At 37.2% G+C, this 24,655-nt stretch overlaps 1 protein-coding gene across 1 annotated transcript in view; it reads left to right on the top strand.

Moving 5' to 3' along the window:
* Positions 1-24,655, top strand: part of FBXL4 (F-box and leucine rich repeat protein 4) — a 71,782-nt gene that overhangs the window by 38,265 nt on the left and 8,862 nt on the right. Inside the window, exons 6-7 of the mRNA XM_090279692.1 lie at positions 2,373-2,586; positions 22,818-22,889. Of these exons, the coding sequence (XP_090135818.1) occupies positions 2,373-2,586; positions 22,818-22,889 (286 nt within the window). The remainder of the gene's footprint in view (positions 1-2,372; positions 2,587-22,817; positions 22,890-24,655) is intronic.

Below are 24,655 nucleotides of genomic sequence, written 5' to 3'. Positions count from 1 at the left end.
ATGAAATGAAGGAAAATCCACATGAAACCAGTGGCGAAGGGAAGGAAACCAGGGTTCAAATCAATGATTTAGAACATAAGGAAGAAGAAAATAGACAACCAGTACAGAATGAGGAAACAAAAATTGAAAAAAATGAGGAGAGGCTTAGGAACCTTTGGGACAACTTTAAATGTGCCCATATCAAATCATAGGAGTGCCAAAAGGAGAAGAGGAAGAGCAAGAAATTGAAAACTTGTGTGAAAAAATAATGAAGGAAAACTTCCCTAATTTGGCAAAGGAAATAGACATACAAGTCCAGGGGGCACGGCGAGTCTCAAACAAGCTAGACCCAAGGAGGACCACACCAAGAAACATGATAATTAAAATGCCAAAGGTTAAAGATAAAGAGAGAATCTTAAAAGCAGCAAGAGAAAAACAGAGTTACCTACAAAGGGATGCCTATAAGATTTTCAGCAGATTCCTCCAAAGAAATTTTGTAGGCAAGAAGGGACTGGCAGGAAGTATTCAAAGTGATGAAAAGCAAGGACTTAAAACCAAGATTACTCTATCCAGCAAAGCTGTCATTTAGAATGGAAGGGCAGATAAGTGCTTCCCAGACATGGTAAAACTGAAGGAGTTCATCATCACCAAGCCATTATTATATGAAATATTAAAGGGACTTATTTAAGAAAAGATCAAAACTATGAACATTAAAATGACAACAGACTCACAACTATCAACAACAAAATCTAAAAAACAAAAACAAACTAAGCAAACAACTGGAATAGGAACAGAATCATAGATGTGGAGATCATTTGGAGGGTTATCAGCTGGGAGGGGGAAGGGGGAGAAATGGGGAAATGGTCCAGGGATTAAGAACCATAATTGGTAGGCTCAAAATAGACAGGGGGATGTTAAGAATAGTACAGGAGAGGGTGAAGCCAAATAACTTATATGCACAACGCATGGACATGAACTAAGAGCGTGGGATTGCTGGAGGGAAGGGGAGTACTGGGTGGAGAGGAGCAAAGATAAAAGAAATTGGGACAACTGTAATAGCATAATCAATAAAATATACTAAAAAAAAAAAAGAATGGGTGTTCAGATGTAAATAAGGTTTGTGGGCTAGAGTTATTTGCAATATTTAAATAAATTTGTAGCAACTGTATTTTTAATTGTTCTTTGAATGTGAGTTGGCCAAGATTTAACTTTTATTTTCATGTTTGTGGAGTGCTTTGATTTTTTCAAACTGCTTTCACATATTTGATATTCAGAAGCACGAGGTAGTGTGTTGAGTGCTGTTATATAATTCTACTCTGCCTTTTACAGCCGAAGAAATACTGAGACTTGGTTAAGTGCCTTTTCCAAGTTTATATGCTAGGAGGTAGTGAAATAGGCAAAAAATCCAACTTTGGACTTAGAAGTCCAGTGTTACTTCCTTTATTTACTTAAGTGATTTAGTTAATTTTATTTTGTATGTGTATTTGTAAGTTAATTAAGTCATTTAGGAAAAGAACATGCCATAAACTAGTAGTATGTTACTGATGCGACCCTGAGATGCGCAAGAGAATTTCAAAAGGGATGATTGGTGCACTCATTTAAGGCTCAGTTTGCTTAGTTGATAGTTTCATGGATTCAGATAGTCCTAGACTCACATTTACTTTTAGATTATTTTCAGATGATGATTATGGACAGGATTGTTTTCCCTCATTTGTAATATAACTAAGATAAGTATTGTTATTTTTGTTCTGTGAAGGAATTTTATGTCCTCTACATTGTTATTTCTCTATATTTTATGTGAAGCTGCAATTGAATATCTTGTAGTAATTTTAACATCAGTCTAACTGCTAAATAGTAACAGTTACAAGGAACATATCACAACAATACAGTTAAGCCAATCCAGAAATATAGTGAGTTGTGAGGAGGTTAGTTTGATTTGTTTTGAGGTCATTTAATTAAATCTTTCACTTTGTTTACCACATACAAAGTAAATTATCCAGTATTGTATGGGTACTGTTTAGGGGGAATTGTCTTCCCATAGTTTAGAGTTTTGTTATGGTTGTTTTGGCTGTACTAACTTAGATGTGAATTTCATGTACATTGGAGAAACACATGCTCTGCTTTCTTAATTTTCCACTTAGCATTAGCTGAATTTTTTGTGACGTGAGTTCATTTTATCTTCTGAGGTTGATTTCTTTTAGCTTAACCATGCCTATTTCAGTATGTAGTAAATGAGTATTTAAGTGAAGCAAGTCTTATATTTTCTCTGATAGAATCCATTCTTCTGAAGGTGTCTGCTTAGAGTTGATATAATTCCAAAATCCTTGCAAAAAATACTTTTAGTTTTACAAAATTCACAGGAAAAACCTAAGTGTTGATCGTTATTTTTACAGGTTTCTGAAGGTTTGTGGATCGGAATTAGTGCGCCTTGAGTTATCTTGCAGCCACTTCCTAAATGAAACTTGCTTGGAGATTATTTCTGAAATGTGTCCAAATCTACAAGAGTTAAATCTCTCATCCTGTGATAAACTGCCACCTCAAGCTTTCAACCACATTGCCAAATTATGTGGCCTTAAACGACTTGTTCTCTATCGAACAAAAGTAGAGGTAAGAATAACTCATTTACATATTTGCTAGAGTAATAGCCAACTGAATATTTTGTTGCTTGTAATATGGTTTCTGGTTTTTAAATAGATTATGTTTTGGTGCCACCTGGCTATTCAAAATTCACTAGAACTGATTCAATCATTTCTAAACTATTTAGTCTTTTTTGTTGTTTTTTTAGTTATAAGATGTTCTTCTCTGTGCTCTTAAACTTTTTGTGATGCTGTTCACATTTCCAGGTAAATAAACAAGTAATGGGCTGAAGTGAGCTGAAGTGCTGGAAGGGAATGAATTAAAGAAAGGAATAGGAGCATGGTATGCAGGAGGGCGTTTGCTTGGAGCAGGAGGAAGCAAAGTGAGATTTTTCCAGGACCAGATTTAGGATTTAAAATTTCTGATATCATAGCTCACCAGTCTCATTAAAGAAAAATGGAATTACATCATATATATTAATCTATGTGCTCTTTCCATGTAGTATCTCTGTGCCATCTTTCCAGGTCATTACCTATACCACCTGACCGCATGAGCCTTGGGCTCCTGTTGTAAACACCCATTTATTGTTCTATACTTGTTTCCTCTACTCCAGTCACTTGGCCTTCTTTCTATTTCTTGAACATTCTGACCTGGTCCAGGCTCGTGGCTTTTTCTCTTCTGCCTGCCTGCAGTATTCTTCCCGCTTTATTACATGGTCACCCTCTTCTTGGTTTGATGTTCAACTTAATTTTCTTTTTTCAGAGATGGCTTCTTAGACATTGATAAAAGGTAGCCCCCACCCTCTAGTTTGTTTCTTTCATGTCACCCAGTTTTATTTTCTTTTCAGAATCTTTATCACTGTGAAATTATTTATTTTCTTGCTGTTATCTGTCTCCTTACCCTCGGAGATAAGTTTCATGATGGTAAGAGCCTTATATCTCTTTTTCACTGCCAGTACCTAGACTAGACTTGGTAAAGATTAGCCATTCAATAAATGTTTATTTAACTTGATCAAGGTATTCAACTTCTCAGTGTTTCAGTTTTCTCATCTCTAAAATAGAGATAATAAAAATACAGACTCATATCATCATTGTAGGAGTTAAATTGCATGTAAAGTGCTTGGAGGGTGCCTAAAACGTAATAAACTCAGGAAGTATTAGCTGCTAATAACAGAAGTAGTAGTGATAATATCATGACAGCTTTGTAGTATGTTTTGCCATGTGGTAGGGAAAGTTTTTCTTTTTAATTTTTTTCATAAATCCTTATATATTATTCTTCCAGATATATATTTCATCAAGGATTTTATTAGAAAGCACATTCATTATATTTTATTTTGTTCTTTAATAAGGCTTCTCATTTGTTCATGTAGGTATTGTTTTATGTCCAAGACTATGTTATAGTTTTCTTCAGCTAAGTTTTATACCTTTCTGGTTAAATTTATTTCTTGCATTTTATAGTCTCAGATACCATTTTTTATTTAATTTTAGTTTATTACTGTTAGTATAAAGGAAAATTTGGTTTTTGTATATTTATTTTATATCTGCTCACTTTATGTCCTGGCTGGTTTGGCTCAGTGGATTGAGCGTCGGCCTGCGAGCTAAGTGTCGCTGGTTCGATCTTCCAGTCAGGGCACATCAGAGAAGGAAAACTCTGACTCCAAAAAACCTCCGCTGCCTTGCGGCATACCTCTTCAGGGGGAAGGCTAAGGGAGTAAACCCCGACAGAAAATCCGGAGCCGGAGTCCCTAAGGCGGTTTGACGTTGTAGTCAACACCGGCAACTCCTGCGGCGCACCTGAAGCCAAGCTGTATTGACTCCGTCTTTCCCTTGGACCCTTCAGCTGCGAAGAGAGGGGGGGTCTGCTGCATGGGCAACAGCAGACCCTCCATATCACCCTGCCCAGGCTCTGTAGCTTCAGCTTCACTGGAGAGGACACTCCAGCGTCATCGCAAGATGTCGATTCAACACGGGAGGAGACAGATACCGTGTCACTCCCGAGTCGGACTGCACAGCCATTCTCGGCGGTGCAGATACTCTTAAGAAGCTACACCATCGTCTCTCGAGACAGACGGCTGCCGCCGCCGCCGCTCACTTTACTACAGGCTTATAATTATTATAACTTTTTACTTAGTCTTTTGAATTTTCTAATGATAGAGTTAATAATCTGGAAATACATTTCTTCTTTCTTTTCCAACATCTAAAGTGTTACTACATTACAACATTAGATAGAACTTCGTAAATAATGTGGAATAGGAGAGTCACAACAGGTGTAACAGTCTAATTACTTTTTCTTTGTTTTCTTTCTTCTTTCTTTCATTTTGTTTTGTTTTGTTTTCTTTTAGAGAGAACGGAAGGGAGGCAGAAAGGGAGGGCCAGAAATATCTGTGAGAGAGGAACATTGATTGGTTGTCTCATGTGCGTCCCAACAGGGGACTGAACCCATAACCCAGCCATGCATGTGGCCTGAGCAGGAGGAATTGAACTGGCAACATTTTGGTTTGTGAGACAGCTCTCCAACCTACTGAGCCACACCAGCCAGGACATACCAGTCTTATTTCTAATATAATGGGATGTCTTCAGTGTTTCACCTTTTTTATATTTACACACAAAAAATTTAGTACATGTTTTATGCCAGACATTACAAAGCCCTGGGACTGAAATAGTCAACTAAACAGACAATTCCTCATGTAGCTTACTAATTTTATTTGTTGTTTGATGGTGTTTTCTGGTACATAGTCTTAATCATTATTGTTTGATTAAGAATATTTTATCAAAAATGTTATTTTTAAGTTTTTAAAGCCTCTATTAACAAACACTCATCTTTTTCTCTTCTTTTGTTTATTAATATAATGGCTTACGTTGAACAGTCTTTGCTTTCCTGAAGTAATCTCTACATGTTTTTGATTCACTACATTGCTAGGTTAATTTCCTAACATTTTGGAGTCAAACTCCTTGGATTTAGATTCTAGTTTTATTGTTTATTAATTGAGTTTCCTTGCATAAGTTTCTTGACTGCCTGTGTCTCAGCTTTCCCTTTTATAAAGTGGAGATAAGAGTAGTATGCATCTCAAAGGATTGTTGTGAGGATTAAATGATTTAATATACATAAATTGTCTACAACAGTGTCTAGTTCAAAGTAAATATTCTTTAAATACTTCTGCATCTGCTTCCTTAAACGAGATTGAACTGTAGTTTTTCGTTTCATGCTGTCTTACTCGATATAGGGTGAGGATTGTGACAACATAGCAAAATGATTTGGAAAACTCCCATCTTTTTCTCTGATCTGGAATAACTTGAATAAATAGAAATTATCTGTTAGATAAAATTTACTTATGAAACCATCTGGGTGTATAGCTTTTTTTTTTATTGGTGGATACCTTAAAAGGTATCAGAGTAGATACCTTTTTCTAGACATAGCTTTTTCGCTAATCTATGGAAGCCTGAAAGTATGTGAGTATGAGAGCTTCTGTTTAATGCAGCATTCCTTGTTTTGGGCAAAATGTTTAGCTCGAGTTTAACTGGTGACCTGGTGTGATGGAAAAAAGACTTTGATTATAGTTATGGCCCTATCAGTTACAAGCTTAGTAATTTAGGTTAAGTCACCTTGTCTGTCAAATTCCTAGACTGTTTATTTGTTAAACTAGAAGACTATTGTCCATGAATGCCACTCTAAAGATAATGTTAGCCCATGTTTTTTATTGGTCTGTAAAATAATGTATTGTTATGCCTAACTGGTGTGTTCTTAAGTGGTTAGGAATGTCCAGGCATGTTGCAGGTCTGATTACCCAATATGAATGAACCACATACCTATAGTAGGGTCAGAATTAATTTATATGCTGGTAGGTAGGACCTGGCATGTTGATGTGGCTTCTTTATGAGCCAGTGATGAAACAGGAAGTGGGCCCAGGGCACTGGGCTTCCCTCTGCCTGATAGATTTCACCAACATGGATGCTGCATTGACCATTTAGCCTCATGTGTAACCTTGTCAAGAACCGAGGATGTACCCCAGGGCATATCTTTTATACAGCTTGATTGCTGCTTTGGTAGTAAAGTAAAATGAGAGCAACCCTAAAACAAGTCCCAGGTGTCATTGTTACTGATTTTTGAGCCCAAATTTTGTGGTGGCCTAGATCATTAAGATTTTTCTGCCCTACCTCCACTGCTTTGGCTAATACTATGGCTAGCACTCCACAGTGAGAGAAAGCAGTAATAGGATCTTGTTGAGACTTTAGCTATTATTGAACTGTTTAGCAGTGATGTTTGGATATCTATCTGATTAATACATTATTTGATCATTTAAAGATTGGAGAGATATTTGTTATTTAGTTTGTATCAAAGTCCCAACTCATAAAACTCTGTCTTTATCTTTGCTTTCCCATGAGAAAGATTTATGTGCTTGGTTAAATCACTTCCCTAAGTTGTTTTTTTTTTTTTTTACATAGGCTATTGAGAAGACCAAATTAGGTCATACATGTAAAAAAAAAAACAAAAAACCCACTTTATAAGTTAGATGGATTTGTGTAGATGTGAAACAATAGTATAGATTTACTCAGTATATTCCTACACAGTTATCCCTACCTGCATGAAGTATTCTTATAGATCTTCCTAAGTAGGAATATCTTTTTTTATCATGTGCTAAGAAAGATTTAGGCTGCAGTATCTCTTTTTTACCCTTAAGATTTGTTTCTTGTAAAAAGAATGTTTATTTCTAAATTGTAAACTCCATAATGGGTGGGACCATGTTTGTTTACTTCTTTACAACTAGTACATAGAACAGTGTCTGGTATTCACCATAGTATATAGTAGATACTTAGTAAACTTGTGTTGAATGAATGAGCAACAGTTATCTTTTATCAATTCATTCTTTCATTATTAGATAAAATAGCATAAGTTTGTCTTTCTACAGAATAACCACATCTACTAAGCAGATGGGTGGGTAGATCAGCAACTTGAAACTCTTGTAAGAAAAAGTTTGAACCGTATTCAGAATTTTTAACCCTACTAAATAGTGAAATATAGTTCAATTTGTTTTATTAATTTACTTCATGAGATCTTTTTCTTTCTTTAGATGTACTTAAGATGGCAATGAAAATCACTTTATCAGAGAAATAACAACTGTCTTATAACATCAACCAAAACAAAATATAATCACTAAATAAGCTATTTGCAGACTTAGTGGTATACATTTGTAAAATTTCAGTAGACTCAGAGCAGTAAATATATGCCTAGTAAAGAAGAAGATACTACTATATTAAAGAGAGACAGAGTGACTGTCTTTATGAGAAACCCAGTGCATGCTAACAATGTCACATGTTTGTACTTGGTTGGAAAATGGTCCACGTTGGGAAATCTTTGTAGAAGAAATGACCCTAGAGTTGAGATTTATGCCACGTTTGCTGTGTGATCCCAGAATTATTAAGTGAAATGGGTTGGCAAAGAGCTGAGATTTAGACCCTATTTACTTCATGATCCCAGAATAATTAGTGAAATGGGTTGGTAAATTGGGTAGTTTCATTTTTACTGATTTTGGGGCATCTTTTAGGGTTGTGTGGCCAACACTTTAGGCAAAAAGAGGGGAACTTAGAACATACAGGAAAGAGACTTTAATGGTATTTAGTTTCTTCTATCCATGACAAGGAAGTAATTATAGTAGTTAGATATTCAATATATAATGATTGGAAGAACTTTGTTTCAATTCCTTTGGTCCTTTTCTTCTCTATTCATAAAATTCTTACTATATATGATAAACTGATTGCAAGCACTTTAGCCATGCATGATGATGCATTTTCATGAGAAAAGTTCTATAAAAATTTAATTCATTAAATAGACTTTCAACTACTTAAAGGAAAAACTTTTATTTTGAAATAATTTGACTTAAAAAGTAAAAAAAAAAAAAAAAAAAAGCTTTATGCAAAAAGTTGCATAAATGGTATTTTTTCCCCCTGAAACATTTGAAAATAAGTAGAAGATATAATTCTCCTTTACCCCAATAGGGGCATATGTCTACAAAATACTCTTAAATACTTGTGTTACAGGCTGAATTGTGTCATCCCAAAATTCATATGTTGAAGTTTTAACTCCTACTCCCTCATAATATATTGGAGATAGGGTCTTTAAAGAGGTAATTAGGGTTAGTGAGGTCTTTAGGGTGGGCTCTAATCCACAGTCCCTCGTGTTTTTACTTAGAAGAGGAGATTAGGACACAGACACACACAGAGGGAAAACCATGTGTAGACACTGGAAGAAGATGCCAGTTTCAAGCTGAGAAGTGAGACCTTCGAAGAAACTAACCCTGCTGACACCTGGATCTCAGACTTGTAGACTTCAGAATTATGAAAAAAATTAATTTCCATTGTTTAAGCTACCTAGCCTATGGTACTTGGTTCTAGCAGAGCAAACAAAGTCATACAAGTTGGGAACCCCCCCCCAAAACAGTATATTTACAAAAAATTGTGTATTTGTTCTTACATGTTTAAACTTCAGTCACCTTCAAAGTATCTCCATTTGATTCAATACACCCATCAAGACATTTTTTCCACACTCCAAACAGTTTTTGAACTTGTCGATTTTGATGCCTTTTAGTGTTTCTGCTGTTTTTTGTTTCACCTCTTCCACATCGGCAAATGTTTCCCTTTGAGGGCTTTTTTCATTCAGGGAAACAAAAAAAAAACTCACCCAGGTCAAGATTGGGTGAATAGGGTGGGGCATGGGGGGTCATGCCATTTTTGGTCAAAAACTGTTTGAACACCCAGTGCAGTGTGGGCAGGTGCACTCCTAAATCACCCATCATGAAATGGGCAAACATGTTGAAAGAGTTAAAAAAAATTCTCTGAAACCAAACGCAGCCTCTCACCACAACGCCAGCTGGTACACTGATACAGATGGGTTTCTAAAACACTCACCTAACTGGGAAAGCCTGTACTACAAGGGGCCCACCCTCAAGAAGATCATTCCTGGTTTTTTTTTGGGGGGGGGTTCTCCTCCTACAGCTTGTAAAGGATGGCATAAGAATAACTTGTTAACATAACTGAATAAAAGGTATCTTTAAGTGAAGTCCTGTGCTCTTACTAAAACAGTCTGGATTAGTGTTAGAAATTTGAGCCTGTTTACCTTTTCTTTGTTTGGAAAAAAAATCTCTGGTGGAGGGGTGAGATGGGGTATGACAGGTAGCTCAGTAAGAATGTCATTCTGTTGCTTAGCAGCAGGCAAGAAAACCGAGAGTGGTTTTTAAAAGTCAGAGTTATAAATGGAACACCTGCATCCAGTTTTGATTGCCTCACTTCAAGAATGATAGAGCATAAATTGAAAGAATCTGAAGAAGTGAAAAAACTGATTATAGGTATTGTCGGGGACTAGTATATGACAGTAATCCAGGAGTATGGTTCAGCAGCTATTTACTTAGCTTCCTGAGCCAGGACAGCGGTTTCAAGGACCCTGTTGCCTTCATCTTCATGAACCAGAAGACAGCAAGAGTAGTTGATCTTGACTTCTGTTGCATGTCAACACTCTCCCCCTATTTTCTTTTTTTCTGTGCTAGTTTATTTGGCAGAATGGAAATATAAGTAAAAATGCATACCACCCTGTCTGTTGATGAAAAGCATCTGGTCCTACAAATGATATGTAAACTGTCTTTTTAAAAAAATATGATTTGGTTTAGTGCCATGAATTGGCTTTCTGATGCATAGATATAGTGGTTTTCTTAACTGCATTCTTATTTGATTTGAAAGACACATTACATATTGATAAGTAGAAGTATGATGGCCTTCCTTTTAATAGAGTCAGTGCAGCTGACACTCAGATAAAAACAGACTGGCAAATGAAAAGGGTGGTCTTTCACTTAACAGAGCCAGTTCTGATAACCTACTGAGACCATGAGGAGAAATTGAAATAGGAACAACCCACTTTGGTCACCTAAATTGACTAATACAGGCTGTCATTAGCTAACTGTCACTTAAAATGCAGTATATTTCAAACACATTAAGTAACAAATAAAATAAAAGGACATTAATTATTTTGTTCTTAAACAGAATCAAGAGTTAAGATATTAAGAACTTCTATTTAACTTATTATCGTACACTAAAACGAACAAACTTAAAAAGTCTACATGTTTCCAGTCAGGAATATATTTATACTTCTCTTTATCCTGATAGGCTTTGTAGAATTTTCAATAGGAATATGAGGCTTTTGATAGGGTTGGGGGAGTGTGATCTAAGGAATGGACCTGTGGTTCAGTCAGGGTCAAGGAGTCTGACTTGTCAGTGTAGTGGGGACAGGGCATCAGCTCTTGGGGCATCGGACTCATTAGTAACCACATTCATGACAGTGACCAGTAAACCAGGTTATAAGAAATCTACTTGGATTGTGGTGGAAAGAAGGGGAAGAGACTTGTTAAAGAACATGTGTGAATGACCCATGAACATGGACAACATTGTGGGAATTAACTGTGGAAGTATGGGGTAGGATGGGAGGGGGTGGGAGAAAGGGGGGAAAATTTGGACAACTGTAATAGAATAACAATTAAAAGAATCTTTAAAATAGGAATTTACTTGGAAACGACAGAGAGAGCTGATGACCATATTCTCACTGTTGGCACATCACAAGTGAAACTGAATTATAGTAGTAAGATTTATTTGGTGAGTTTAGAATGAGAACACTGAGAATTATGTGACAAATACTTAAGGGCATCAGCACAGAACAGGATGACACCATATTAGGGAGAAAAGAAATACTTTTGGAAGAAGATAGATAGTTTTTGGACAAGTGTACTCTCTTAGCTGGGCATCATTTAGGTTAACAGTGTCAACAAATACATGCCTAAGACTCCTCTTACATGCTTCCATGATCGTCTCTGTCCCTTACCCCTTTGATTGGAACATTCTTTCTTTATATAGTCAATAAGGTTGCTGCCAAGTCCAGCTGGTGTGCAAACTACCATGACTTTTTGACAACGTATTCCTGCCATATTCATTATGGGTTGATATGGAAATTGGTCGGTTTAGTTATCTGTGAGCAAAGATGTTATTATTATTATTCTATATTATTATGAAAGAGATCCACCACAATGGTAAAAATAGGTTCTGAAGTAAGACAGCAGGGTAAGGAAGATATGTGTGATTTAATCTTAGATTTTGTCTATTATACACATGCATTTCTGGAATTTGAACAAATAATTTGAGCCTTATACTAAAATCTCATACTATAGAGCCAAATTTGTGAGTCTGTAGTTTTAACTATCTATCATTAGCTTAAAGAAGTTTCCTTTTCTTCCCCCCTCCTCAAAGGCATGTGTAAGAGCTTTATTATGTCATATATGTCCTTTAACTGTTTCTTTTTTTTTTGGAGGTTAATCAGAAGTCTTAACATTTCTAACACAATGTTGATATTAAAGTTTAACCTGTAAAAGACAATATTATTTTCAAGTTGTGACCATGTAATCAGTATTTAACCTATAACTCATTGCATATCTAAACTGTATAGAAGAGAACAATTTGTACTGGATGATTCATAGCAAATCTGTGTGAAGTAATTGAATTAAAATATTCTGGAATGATGATGTTTACTTCTACATATAGTTATTTTCAAGTATTTTAAATAGTCCTCAAAATACTTCAACTTTTATTCTCTATTTTCCTTATTCAAATTTACTGAGATTGGAACACCGATGCAAAAAAATTGGGAGAAAGATTCACACATATATGTGTATTTTAAATTTCAATAATTGAGTGATTGTGTTATTAGAATTTCTTTGGTGGTATTTGTTATGCAAATTTATAAATGTTCATTTAATGAATGTAGTCTTATACAACTTATTACATATAGATATTGCTCTTATGTGTTTGGAATGTGTCATGTTTGTGACCAGGTGATGCCACCAGTCTATTTCAGCTACTGTATGTAATATATAAAACTCGTTATGTGTTCCTTTAGTATGCTTTCTAGGACTGAGGTATTAAAGTAGAGAATTCTGATTTGGAATTCTGAGAGTGTTATAATTAAGGGTTCCATTCTTTATTTAAGATATGCAAAAAACTTTGAGTACAAGTTATAAACTAGTTATAAGAAGTATAAATATAGAATAGTTAACATAGTACTGTATACATTGATTATATACTGTCTCATGATATTATAAAATGTACATTACTAAGCCATACATTTGGCCTATGTAAAAGTTATATGTGAATATAATAAACATCAGTTACCCTTTTATTAACTGTTTTTGCTTAGCACTTTAGAAGTCTGGAGGATGGGAGGTTATGGACTTTATGGGTAGCATCTCTTAAAAGGCTGTCAATGAAGATTTCAATTCATGCCTTCTTTTACCTCTTAATAAATTTCCTTGTAACAAGTAGAGGCACTAATAATAATTATCTTTAATTTATAGTTATCCATTGGATTTTAAAGCTAATGAACTCGGTTAGTAGATAGATTCTAGGTGGAATGCAAAAAGATTCTTTCTTTATGAACATATATTTTACTACAGATGCCAGCATTCACTGTAGGAGACATTGACATGACCAGTCATTTCTTAGTGAATTTCTTTCTGCAGTGGTTTAATAAGGCTGGCCTTGGCTTTAAAATTGCAAACTCATTTGAAAATGAATGCTGCCTTGTATTATAAAAGTTACTATCTCTTTAAATTGTATTTTAATTTTAAAGAGCTATTCTTACGTATCTCTTGAATGAATTTTAGAGAACTACCATAGCAGAATATAGAAGATATTTTAAGTCTTAAATAAGAGAGTCCTAAAATTTTTTTTAGAGTCCTGAATGCCTTTACACAGAACACTTAATGTAGCTTTAATCCATCCATTTATGTGTTCTAGAAGTGCTGCAAGTACTCTTTACAGTAGAATTCTTCTCTTACATAGGGATTGGCAAACTTTCTGTGAAGAACAAAATAGTAAATATTTTAGGCCTTGTAGGCTGTGTGGTCTCTGTCATAACTTCTCAGTCCTGCTGTTCTAGTATGAAAGTAACCATAGACAATAAATAGATGAATGAGTGTGACCGTGTTCTGGTAAACTTTCTTTATAAAACAGCTAGTGGCTGGATTTGGCCTGTGGGCACTAGTTTGCCAACTCCTGCTCTAAACCATTGAGTCTGGCCTCCAAAATCAAGCCCTTTTATATCTGGAAATGAAGAATTAGTTTCTCCTGTTTGCTTTAGTATCAACAGCAGTACTTTAATTCTGAATACTAATAGCATAGTGAAAGAATATTCAAAAGATAGTCTAGGAAGAAACTCGTTAACTGGATTTAGAAAGATTGCAAATTGGTCTATAGATGTGTTTTTTAAACCTGGATATTCCCACAGCCCCTGTCTCATCATGAGCTCTGCTGGACAGAGTCATGAAGCTATTCACTTGTACTTGCTCACCTTGGTGCTACCTGTCAGCCCTTTGATTTATCTCTACTTGACTCCTTGTTACAGACCTCACAGCATCTTTTCCAAGGTTAGCCTTGTTTTTATCTTTAGCCATCACCTCTGTCCCCTCATTTCTTGGTCTCAGCATTTGATCTCACACCTCTTACTTAGCAAAGATGTGTGATATCATTCACCATAAATCTCTTTAGTCCTATGTTAGTTCTAAAAGTAGGAATGAATTTTTTAATTCCCAGTTTAATGTTCAGGCAATTTAAATTATTCTAAAATGTTTGCCTGAATAAGTATAGTATGCCATGAATTTCTCTTCTATGACTTGAAATTTCTCCAGAACTCATCTACCATTACACAAGATGTTTTCTAAATATATAATTATTAGAATCTTAATTCAACAATGAGTTATTTGTGCCTTAAAGTTACAATCTTTAAGAAAGACAATAAGCAATAGGTATAGCTCCTGTAAGGAACAGTCCAGGTAGGTCATTATGGTATTCTTGACAATAAGTATTTTTTGTCTTACTCATTTTTAATTAGAAGTACCATGGAACAGAGAATTCATTTCAACCTATATGAAAAGAATCATATCTCAGCATGGGGGTAGTCAGTTACAACTAGGTGACTGTGTTTACATGGGTACCCAGGCCACTCCAGTGGTTGGGTGGAAATGTTGGGGAAAGGAGGGTATTTTGGCCTGGGTAGATAAACCAAAAACTATACAATGACCTGCCGCTGGCCATGCCTCATGGTCATAAATGAGCCAAGTTTCCTCCTGGTTCTGCAGTATCCCCCCATGCCCCCCGGCAGTGCAGAGCAAGACCTTTGCACTGTCAGTAGAAGTCCTGGGTCTGGATGGGGGCAAACTGCAAGACTCTTCCTTACACAGGGAAGAATAAAGACTGAGGGCAGGGCATGAGGGTTCAGAGTAAACAAAAGCATATTTTTAAACAGAACAAGGAAAAATATTTTGAAAAATAAACAAAAAAAGGAAATATGGACCGCACATAGGCTAAAACAGCAGGAATAAGTAGTTGTGCAAAAGAACTGATTAGAAATCTAGAAAATAAATGATAGTCATTGTATTAAAAAAGTAAGTTGATAAATTCTAAATTAGACACAAAGAACTGCTAAATTGGAAGAGAACTCTGAGGGATCTATGTACTTAAATTTGTAAAAGCCTTGCCTGTTAGGCACTGCTGTGAGTAGTTTCTGTGTTAATTTATCTATTGCTGTCCATCAATTATCCCCAAACGTTGTGGCTTAAAAAAACCTGTGTTCATCATCTCACACAGTTTCTGTAGGTCCAGAATCCAAGAGTGGTTTGGCTGAGCAGTTTTGTCTCAAGGTTTCCAACAAGGTTGCAGAGTCTGCAGTTGTCTCAGGGCTGGACTGATCAGCTTCGGAGCTCACTTGTGGGTCTGTTGGCAGAATTCCTCTTTAGCTGTTGGCCAGAGGCCTCTGTTTCCCTTGTCAAGCGCCTCTCCTGCCTAAGTGTTCTCATGACATGACAGGTGGCTTTTCCCAATGAGGAAGGGAGGAACCTAAGAGGATCTGCAGCCCTTTTAGAGTTTTTCAGGAAAACAGAAATAAGGGGGAGTGTATGCATATAGTTTTATTATAAAGAATTAACTTATGTGATTATGGAGGCCAGCAAGTCCTGTATAGTGAGTCAGAAATCTAGAGACTCAGGAGAGCCAGTGGTGTATTTCTGATCTAAAGGCCTGCATACTTGACCCAGGAAGAGCTGATGTTTCAGTTTGAGTCTGAAATCACGAATAAGTCAATATCCCAATTCAAAGGCCATCCGACAGAAAGAATTCTCCTTTACCTTAGGGGAAAATCAGTCTTTTGTTCTATTCAGGCCTTTGACTGATTGGATGAGGCCCACTCTCATTAGAGAATAATCTTTTTTACTAGGTATACTGATTAAATACTTATCTCATCCAAAAACACTCTCACAGAAACACCAGTGATAATGTTGGACTACATATCTGGTCACCCTGTGGCCTAGTCAGGGTGATAATATAGTATAACCATCACAGTAACCTAACATAGCATCACTTCTGCAGTGTTCTGTTTGTTAGAAATGAGTCACTAACTCCAACCCATACTCAAACAGGAAGAAATTAAGTTCCACCTCTAGGAGGAAGAAGTATAGAATAATTTGTGGACATATTTTTTAAACTACTGTAGGCACTGATACTTTGGAAACTCCAGTATTCATTTAATAGGATTTTAAGAATTAAAAAAATGGAAGAAATGATGGAGAAGCAATATTGGAAGAGAATATTAAGAATCTTGATTGTTCATGAAAAAAGACATGTCTTCAAATAAATGTTCACTCAAGATACCAAACAGAATAAATGAAAATAAATTTTTATCTAGACATACTGTGATGAAATTGTAGAATATAAATGATAAAGGGACAAGAGCTATCAGAGAGAAAGACATATTACTTATAGAGGAAGACAATTAGACTGACAGTAGACTTCTTATCAAAATAATAGAGGCTGATAGGTAATGGAGTAATACTTTCAAAATGATGAAAGAAGGTAACTGTAATCTTAAAATGATAAGCCTGAATAAACTTTTATTCAAGATTGAGGCATATATAAAGACTAAATATGTTATATAACTTTCTGTGATGCAGATTCCTTATCTGTAAATGGGAATAACGATGTCTACCTTATAGGTTATTTTCTGCTGTGTTTACTGACGTAGCCCAAGTGCCTAAACCATGCCTAACACATAGTAGGCATTCAATAAATATTAAATGAATGAATAGGGTGTTATGAAGATTAATGTATATAAGGAATTTACAGCAATATCAACATGTTAATAACTCCTCAATAAATGTTTGTTCAGATTTTACCACTCATGGATGCTTGCTAAAAGAACTATTAAAATATTTTTCACCCTGACCAGCATAGCTCAGTGGACTGGGTGTTGTCCTGTGAAGCGAAGCGTCATTGGTTCGATTCCCAGTCAGGGCACATTTTTGGGTTGTGGGCCAGGTCTTTGGCTGGAGGTGTGCACAAAGCATGTGTTTCTCTCCTTCCCTTCCTCCCTCCCTTAACCCTCTCTCTAAACATAAATAAATAAAATATATTAAAAAAGTATTTCTCAGTAAGAAGAAAAATTAAGGAAGAGGGTGTAAGATATAATAAACAGTTATGACAGAGAAATTAATAAAGCACCAGTAAGTTAAATAATGATCATGGGGGAAGTTCTAAGATTTAATTTATTTATTCTTAGAGAGGGGAAGGGATGGAGAAAGAGAGGGAAACATCAATGTGTGGTTGCCTCTTGCAGGCCCCCAACTGGGGACGTGGCCTGCAACCCAGGCATGTGCCCTGACTGGGAACCGAACCAGTGACACTTTAGTTCACAGGCTGGCGCTCAATCCACTGAACCACACCAGCCAGGGCGGAAAATTAATCTTTTGTATTATTTTTTAAAAGTAAACTAAAATCTTTAAGGTGATTCTAAAATATGAAAGAGCCAAAGGCCAAAAACATTTGAGTTTTAAAGAATGAAGAAAAGGTATTTTCCTTACTAAAGATTTATAGACTTATTACAAGCCATAGTAATTAAGACTGAACTATTAACGTGGGCAAAAGCCAATAGCTCAATGAAACAAAATGACCCAGAACTAGACTCATGCATATCAGGGAACTTGACATAAGACAGAAAGCATCACAAATCAGTGGATAAGGTAGAATCTTCAATAAATTGAACTGGGACAAGTAGTTATTCCTAATGAGGCAATTATGAAATTTGATATCTTACCATGTATAAAAACCAATTTCAGTTGGTTTAAATCCTTAGTGCAAAAAAGAAAAGCTTTAAAGTTGTCATTAAAATAATAACAGAGGGTAAAGAGGGACTTTTTAGAAAAGACAACAGAATACACACGTAAAGACTGATGTGACTGTATTAAAATTTAAAATTTTATGTCTCAGAAGATTCTATAAACAAAGCAAAATGACAAGTATTAGATTAGGGAAGATATTTGTAATGCATGAGACTGACAGAGATCGGTATTCGGCATAAAAAAAGAATTCTTACAAGTCAAAAAGGAAGAAACACCTAATGAAAAAAGTCAGCAAAGGACGTGATTAAGCAATTTACAGAACAGGAAATATGAGTCAACCATATAGATATATAAACATTTTCACCCTCACTAGGAATTATACTAATGCAAATTGTAACATTTCATACTCATCAGACAGGTAGATAATAAAAAGGATGAGAAGCCTATATGTTGGCAAAGATGTGGGGAATCCCATACTCTACACAGGTGGTGGAATATCAATTGATACAATTACTCAGGTGTGCTATTTTGGAAAATCTAATAAAGTTAGTATACATAAACACCTGGAAATTCTTCTAGTATGTGTTCTGGAGAAATACTCCTCTGTAAATACACAGGAAGCACTATAAGAATGTTTATTGTAGCATTCTCTGTTATGGTAAAACTTGTAAGAAAAACCAAATATTCATCGAGTGAAAGTGTATGCTTTAGTATATTTGCATAATGGAATAATATAGAACAGTTAAAAAGTCAGTGAACTGAAGCTATTAACATGGACAAATCCCTCACAAACACTGTTAAGAAAGATGCAAAAGCATATGCACAGTAGAATGCCATTTATATATGAATCATGGAGAATAATATATGCTACTTATGGACACATAATGTATAATAAAATTATATAAACTTCAGGCATGTTTGTAAACACTGAGTCATGCCAAAACTTACCTCTGAGGAAGTATGTGAATAGATAGAGGAATACACAAATATAGGAAGATAAGCAAGGAAGGAAAAATGAATGTTATACTGAACTCTATACTAGTCTGTATATTTGAGAGTCTTCATTTTAAGTAATTTAAAAATGTATTACCATACAACGTCCATGATAAAGTATGTGTGTATTTGAGTGTATTGTGCATGTGTGTATTTGTTAATTTTAAGTTTCTTATTCACTAAAAATTTTCTTAATACTTTCTGGGTCTTGCTATTGGGAAAATCTTACAAAACAACCTTGTTGTAAAGATCTAGTACTTAAATTAAAACAAACTTCATGTCATTGTCCCATCTATTAGTAAATTAAAATCACAAAGTATTATGGAGAATCTGAAAAGTAACTCGTCTTTATATATCTCTTCTAATGTCAACATTTTGAGAGCTACATGAGATAAGTTGTGCTAAAACTTAAACACAAAATCAATATAAACTTCTCTTAAATTTAAAGAAATGTCCAACAGTGAAATAGTTTTAAGTTTAGTATCTCTATAGGGCCTATTATAAGACTTGTTATTTTATTTTGCCTTAAGTTTATCTCAAATTCCTCATTAATTACTTCATTTTCTTTTTTTTAATATGCTTTATTGATTATGCTGTTACAGTTGTCCCAATTTCTTTTTCTTGTGTTCCCCTTCACCCAGTGACCCCCTCCATCCAGTTGTTCCCCCCACTTAGTCCATGTCCATTGGTTGTGCATATAGTTCTTCTCAACATATTCCTGTCTACTCCACTCCCTCCTACTATGCTTAATTCCTGTACTATCTCCCTCCCTTTCCCCCCTTTCCCCTCCCCGCTGACCTCCCCCCATAATTTTCGCCATGCCTATAATTCTGCTCCCACTCTCGTTGCCTACTTAGTTTGCCTTTGTTTCGGTTCCCTAGCTTCTGTTGTTGGCTGTTGTGATACAGTTTTCATTTTAATGTTCATAGTTTTGATCCCCTTTCTCCTAAACAAGTCCCTTTAACATTTCATATAACAGTGGTTTGGATCTGATGAACTCGTTCAGTTTTACTTTGTCCTGGAAACACTTTCTCTGCCCTTCTATTCTGAATGACAGCTTCGCTGGATAGAATATTCGTAGTTGTAGGTTTTTGCTTTTTATTCCTTTGAATATTTCTTGCCAGTCCCTTCTTCCCTGCAGAGTTTCTTTTGAGAAATCAGCTGAGAGTCTTATTGGGACCCCTTTGTATGTAATTTTCTTCTTCTCTCTTGCTGCTTTTAAGATTCCCTCTTTATCCTTAATTTTTGACATTTTGATGATAATGTGTCTTGGTGTGGTTCTCCCTGGGTCCAGTTTTTTTGGAACTCTCTGTGCTTCCTGGACCTGTAAGTCTATTTCCTTCCCCAAGTTAGGGAAGTTCTGCTTCATTATTTTTTCACATAATTTTTCCATTTCTAGTTCTTCTTCTTCACCTTCTGGCAACCTGATGATTCGGATGTTGGCCCGCTTTTAGCTGTACCATAGGTTTCTGAACCTCTCCTCATTTTTCTCACTTTTTCTTTCTTCTTTCTGCACTGGTTGACTGTTTCTTCCTTCCCTATGTTCCGATTTGTTGATTTGATCCCTGGTTTTCTTTCCCTCACCACTAGTTTCGTGTGTGTTTTTGTTCATTTCAGCAGGACTATCCTTCATTCCTTTCCCATCTTGTTTAAGATCTGTTGTTAGATCTGTAAGCATTCATATAACCAAAGCTCTGAACTGAGCCTCAGAAAGATTTTCTATCTGCTGCTTCATTAGAGTAGATATTTGCTGTCTGGTCAGCTGGGTCACCAGGATCTCTATCATGATCTGTCTCATCCTGACAGTTTTGTGTTTACCTTTGCTTCCTGGGTGGGGCTGTCACACCTTCTATGCTATAGGGGGCATAGCCCTGTGCACTCATCACAACCAGACGACCCTTCTCACCATGCTGTGGCGTTTTTTGTGGGGATGGGGGTCCAAGATGGATTCCTGCTGTTCACTCTTCACTGAGAGACTGGGAGCCTCCTCCTTCGTCCCCACCCCCTCCGGGGCTCACAGTCCAAGGCAATGGGATTCCCGGCGTTGGAATCGCAAGCTGACGGGTCTGGTCTGCAGCCGGGGGTGCTCCTCAGGCGCTTCTCGTCTCTGCTTACCGCCGTCCTGTTACTGTCACCACAGCTGCTGCCACCAGCACAGCTTGACCTCCCCACCCTGGCTTCACCCCTCCTACCTGTCCGGACGAGCACCACTTCTTTATAACTTCATATGTTGGACTTCCATTTATTTTCTGGAACTTCTGGTTATTTCTAGTTTTGCGGTAGTTGTATTCCTTCTTAGTTGTGGAGGGAGACAGAGCGTGTCAGTCTAGGCCTCCATCTTTGCCGGAAGTCTCCTGTGTGTGTTTGTCTCTGTGTTGTAGGAGAGCTCTCGCTCTTGTTACGTTGTAAGGGGCAGAGCCTTAGGGATTCGTATAGGGCAACCTCTCACCACATTGTGGTGCTGTATGTGGGGGAGGGGTCTGAGAGGGAACAATGCCGCTTGCCCAGCACTCGCCCCTTTTCCAGGCACTTATCCCACTTCCGTATGCGACTGGTGCCTCTCTAGCTGTTGACCTGGCTGTCGTTCCCAGAGTGAATGGTTCTTTGGATGTTTTAGGACCGTGGGAGCCCTTTAAACAACCAGACTCTGCTGAGAGACAGGCAGTTTCTGCCTCCGTCCCAACCCCCAATGATTTGCACAGTCAAAAGCAATGAGGTTTGATTTTCCCTGGTGCTGGGACCATGAGCTGTGAGGTTTGGTGAGGAGCTCGGAGCGCTCCCTAGGTGTCCCTCGTGACTTTTTAAAACGTGTGACGGCGCTTTCTGCTGGCCTGCTGCCGCCACCACACCACATCCTCTCCACCCTGGCTCTGCTCCTCCTACCTGTCTGGATGAGCATTTCTTCTTTATATCTTTGTTTGCTGGACTTCCATGCAGTTTGATTTTCTGGAGCTTCTGGTTGTCTCTAGTTTTGAGGTAGTTGTATTCCTTCTTAGTTGTGGAGGGAGATGCAACGTGTCTGTCTATGACTTCATCTTGGCCAGAAGTCTCATTTTCTTAATGAGATTCTTACCTCGGTTTAAACAGATGTTTTGTATTGTTATTGACATATTTGTCATCCCCTCCCCAACTGATATTTGTCAGTTTCTGAATACTTTGAACAGATTAAACATAAATTGTATTAATATCTTAATTTTGTTAGATATGTTTTAATTCAACTATCTAGAAAGAAATTCTGCCACATAAGTTGGAGTAGCTTTTTTGTTAATTTACAAAGTAAAAATTAGAAATTTGAATGTTTTGCATTGTTCTTTATAATTTTTTCATGGCAGACTTGTCATCAAATGAAGCTGTGACTATTTGGAGATATTTTTGGTCCCAAGATTATGTCACAGGCTAGCATTTCTTTGGGTTTCTTTAGTGGTGAGACAGTTTTCATTGCATTGCACAGGATAGATGGGCCGAAACGGCAGGAACATGACTAGAAAGTGCACGTTATATATGTTTCAGTCAGCATGTTGCTAGTGACAGGTGCTCAATGGTTGTTGGGATCCTTGTCAGCAAAGAGAATCCTTTGACATTAAAGTCACCAGCTCAGTCCTGATTTCAGGTGACTATTGGCAGTTCCATCAGTCTGCAGCTGATCGGTGAATGTCAGAGCTGCCGCTGTCTTCAGAGTGTCACCAGCCCACTGCAATTTTGTTTTTTGTTTTTGTTTTTTTAAGGGAGGAGTTATTTAGCTTGTCTTGTTCAGTCTTAACCAGACTTTCAAATTGCTTACCTTTGGGAAATGAAATGAGAGGTCATAGGGAATCCAGGTATCTTTAGGGAATGCAAAACCATATCCAGAGTGATGACTTACATGGAGACTGGAAATGATTACCTTGACTCTAAGCCAATCAATGGTGGGAGCACCTGGGAACTCATTAAATGGCATTTGTGGTGTCTGTAACCTAGGCTTTGAGCTCTATTTCAGGAGAAGTAGTGACAGCCTTTAATGTCTAATTGACCTCTTCTCTTTGTTTCGCATTCTTTCACTTTCCATATTTGCCTCTGATGTGGTCCCTGATGGCAGCAAACAGCACTGCTCAGCATTTTGAACTTCTGTTCAGAGCTTCAGCACCTCAGTTTGGGTAGCTGTGTAATGGTAAGTATTTGAAATTTTTGTATGCTCAATTGCTCATTCTCTTTTTTTCTTCCCATGGGTGAATTTTATCCTGACTCACCCTGTCTACACCCACTCACAGCTTTTCTGATATATAGTTAACTATTGGACCCACTTTCAAACATTTTTCTTAAATTAGAGAGTATGTCTTTGAAACAGTGATATTATTTAGCTATGAGAGCAAGAAGAGAAATACAATGTGGGGTAGAAAGAGTTTGGTTCTGCCTCAAGTCAGATGTTACCTCAGACAAGTTATTTAGATCTCTGTATTTCTTTATAAAATAAGTTATCAGTCATACCAAGTGCCTATAGTTTAGTAAGTTTTTCACAAAGTTAACTTTAGTTTTTAAGTTCTGAGATTATTTCTGGGGATGCTGGTGATAGTAGATAGATTTATTTGGGGTTTTTGTTGTTTTACTGGGCCTTGCAGGTGAGATAAAAAGACGAATATTCTGTGTTGCAATTCAAATTTTAAAAAATTCTACTGGTCCATGAAATCCAAAAGCCTAAGTACTGTCTGACTTGGTAGTCTTTAAAGTCCTTTCAGATTTAAAATTATGATTTTTATGTGCCATTGAAAAGGTCATGGGGTAAAGGGACTACAGACCTCTTCGTGTTGATGTGTAGGTGTGTACGTGTTGCATGCACATGTTCACCCTCATAGGAAATGCATCTCTTAATATAATTGTGAGGAATCCCTTTCTCTTCAAGTCAGATTTAGGAGGTCCCCAACCATTCCAGTTTTGCAGCCACTTATTAGGAAGACCAGAACAAGCAGGATGGTTTCAGAATTCCAGAGAGGTTCTCCTGGTGTCCTAGACTTGGAGTCAACAGGCACAGTCATTGACCTAAAACAGATCCCATTTGAACATCTTTTAGAGCTCAGCAGTGGCTTCAGAGATGCCCCAAGGTTTGGCCATGTGGGCTGGAGAGGCCAGTTATAATGACATATTTGTCTCCATGTCCCCGTAGTTTTTAATTCTGGTGGTTATGCCTGATTAAACCCCGTCTATGTGCTCAGGCCTGTCCTGGTCTCCGAAAACAGTGCTGGGAGCCCACTAATTCAGCATTAGATTAGATTTCTGGCCAAATTCTTGCCTTAGTAAGTCATTTCATGAGCTTCTGTTGGGTCTCTCTAGTGGCTCTTCTGGATGGGCCCAGTGACATTCAAAGGGCAGTTTCTGTGACAGTAAATGTTTTTCCTTTCTCAAACCAGTATTTTCCAACTTTACCTGACTACTGAACCCATTTTTCCATATTATATCTATTAAGATGTAATCGTCGGCAGCCGTCTGTCTCGAGAGACGATGGTGTAGCTTCTTAAAAGTCTATCTGCACCGCCGAGAATGGCTGTGCAGTCCGACTCGGGAGTGACACGGTATCTGTCTCCTCCCGTGTTGAATCGACATCTTGCGATGACGCTGGAGTGTCCTCTCCAGTGAAGCTGAAGCTACAGAGCCTGGGCAGGGTGATATGGAGGGTCTGCTGTTGCCCATGCAGCAGACCCCCCCTCTCTTCGCAGCTGAAGGATCCAAGAGAAAGACGGAGTCAATACAGCTTGGCTTCAGGTGCGCCGTAGGAGTTGCCGGTGTTGACTACAACGTCAAACCACCTTAGGGACTCCGGCTCCGGATTTTCTGTCGGGGTTTACTCCCTTAGCCTTTCCCCTGAAGAGGTATGCCGCAAGGCAGCGGAGGTTTTTTGGAGTCAGAGTTTTCCTTCTCTGATGTGCCCTGACTGGAAGATCG

This window comes from Furipterus horrens, unplaced genomic scaffold (assembly GCF_987537825.1).
Source record: "Furipterus horrens unplaced genomic scaffold, mFurHor1.1.pri manual_scaffold_6, whole genome shotgun sequence".
NCBI classification, from domain to species: domain Eukaryota; kingdom Metazoa; phylum Chordata; class Mammalia; order Chiroptera; family Furipteridae; genus Furipterus; species Furipterus horrens.
Note: the sequence above shows the minus strand (reverse complement) of the source record. Positions and strands in the feature narration are given on the sequence as shown.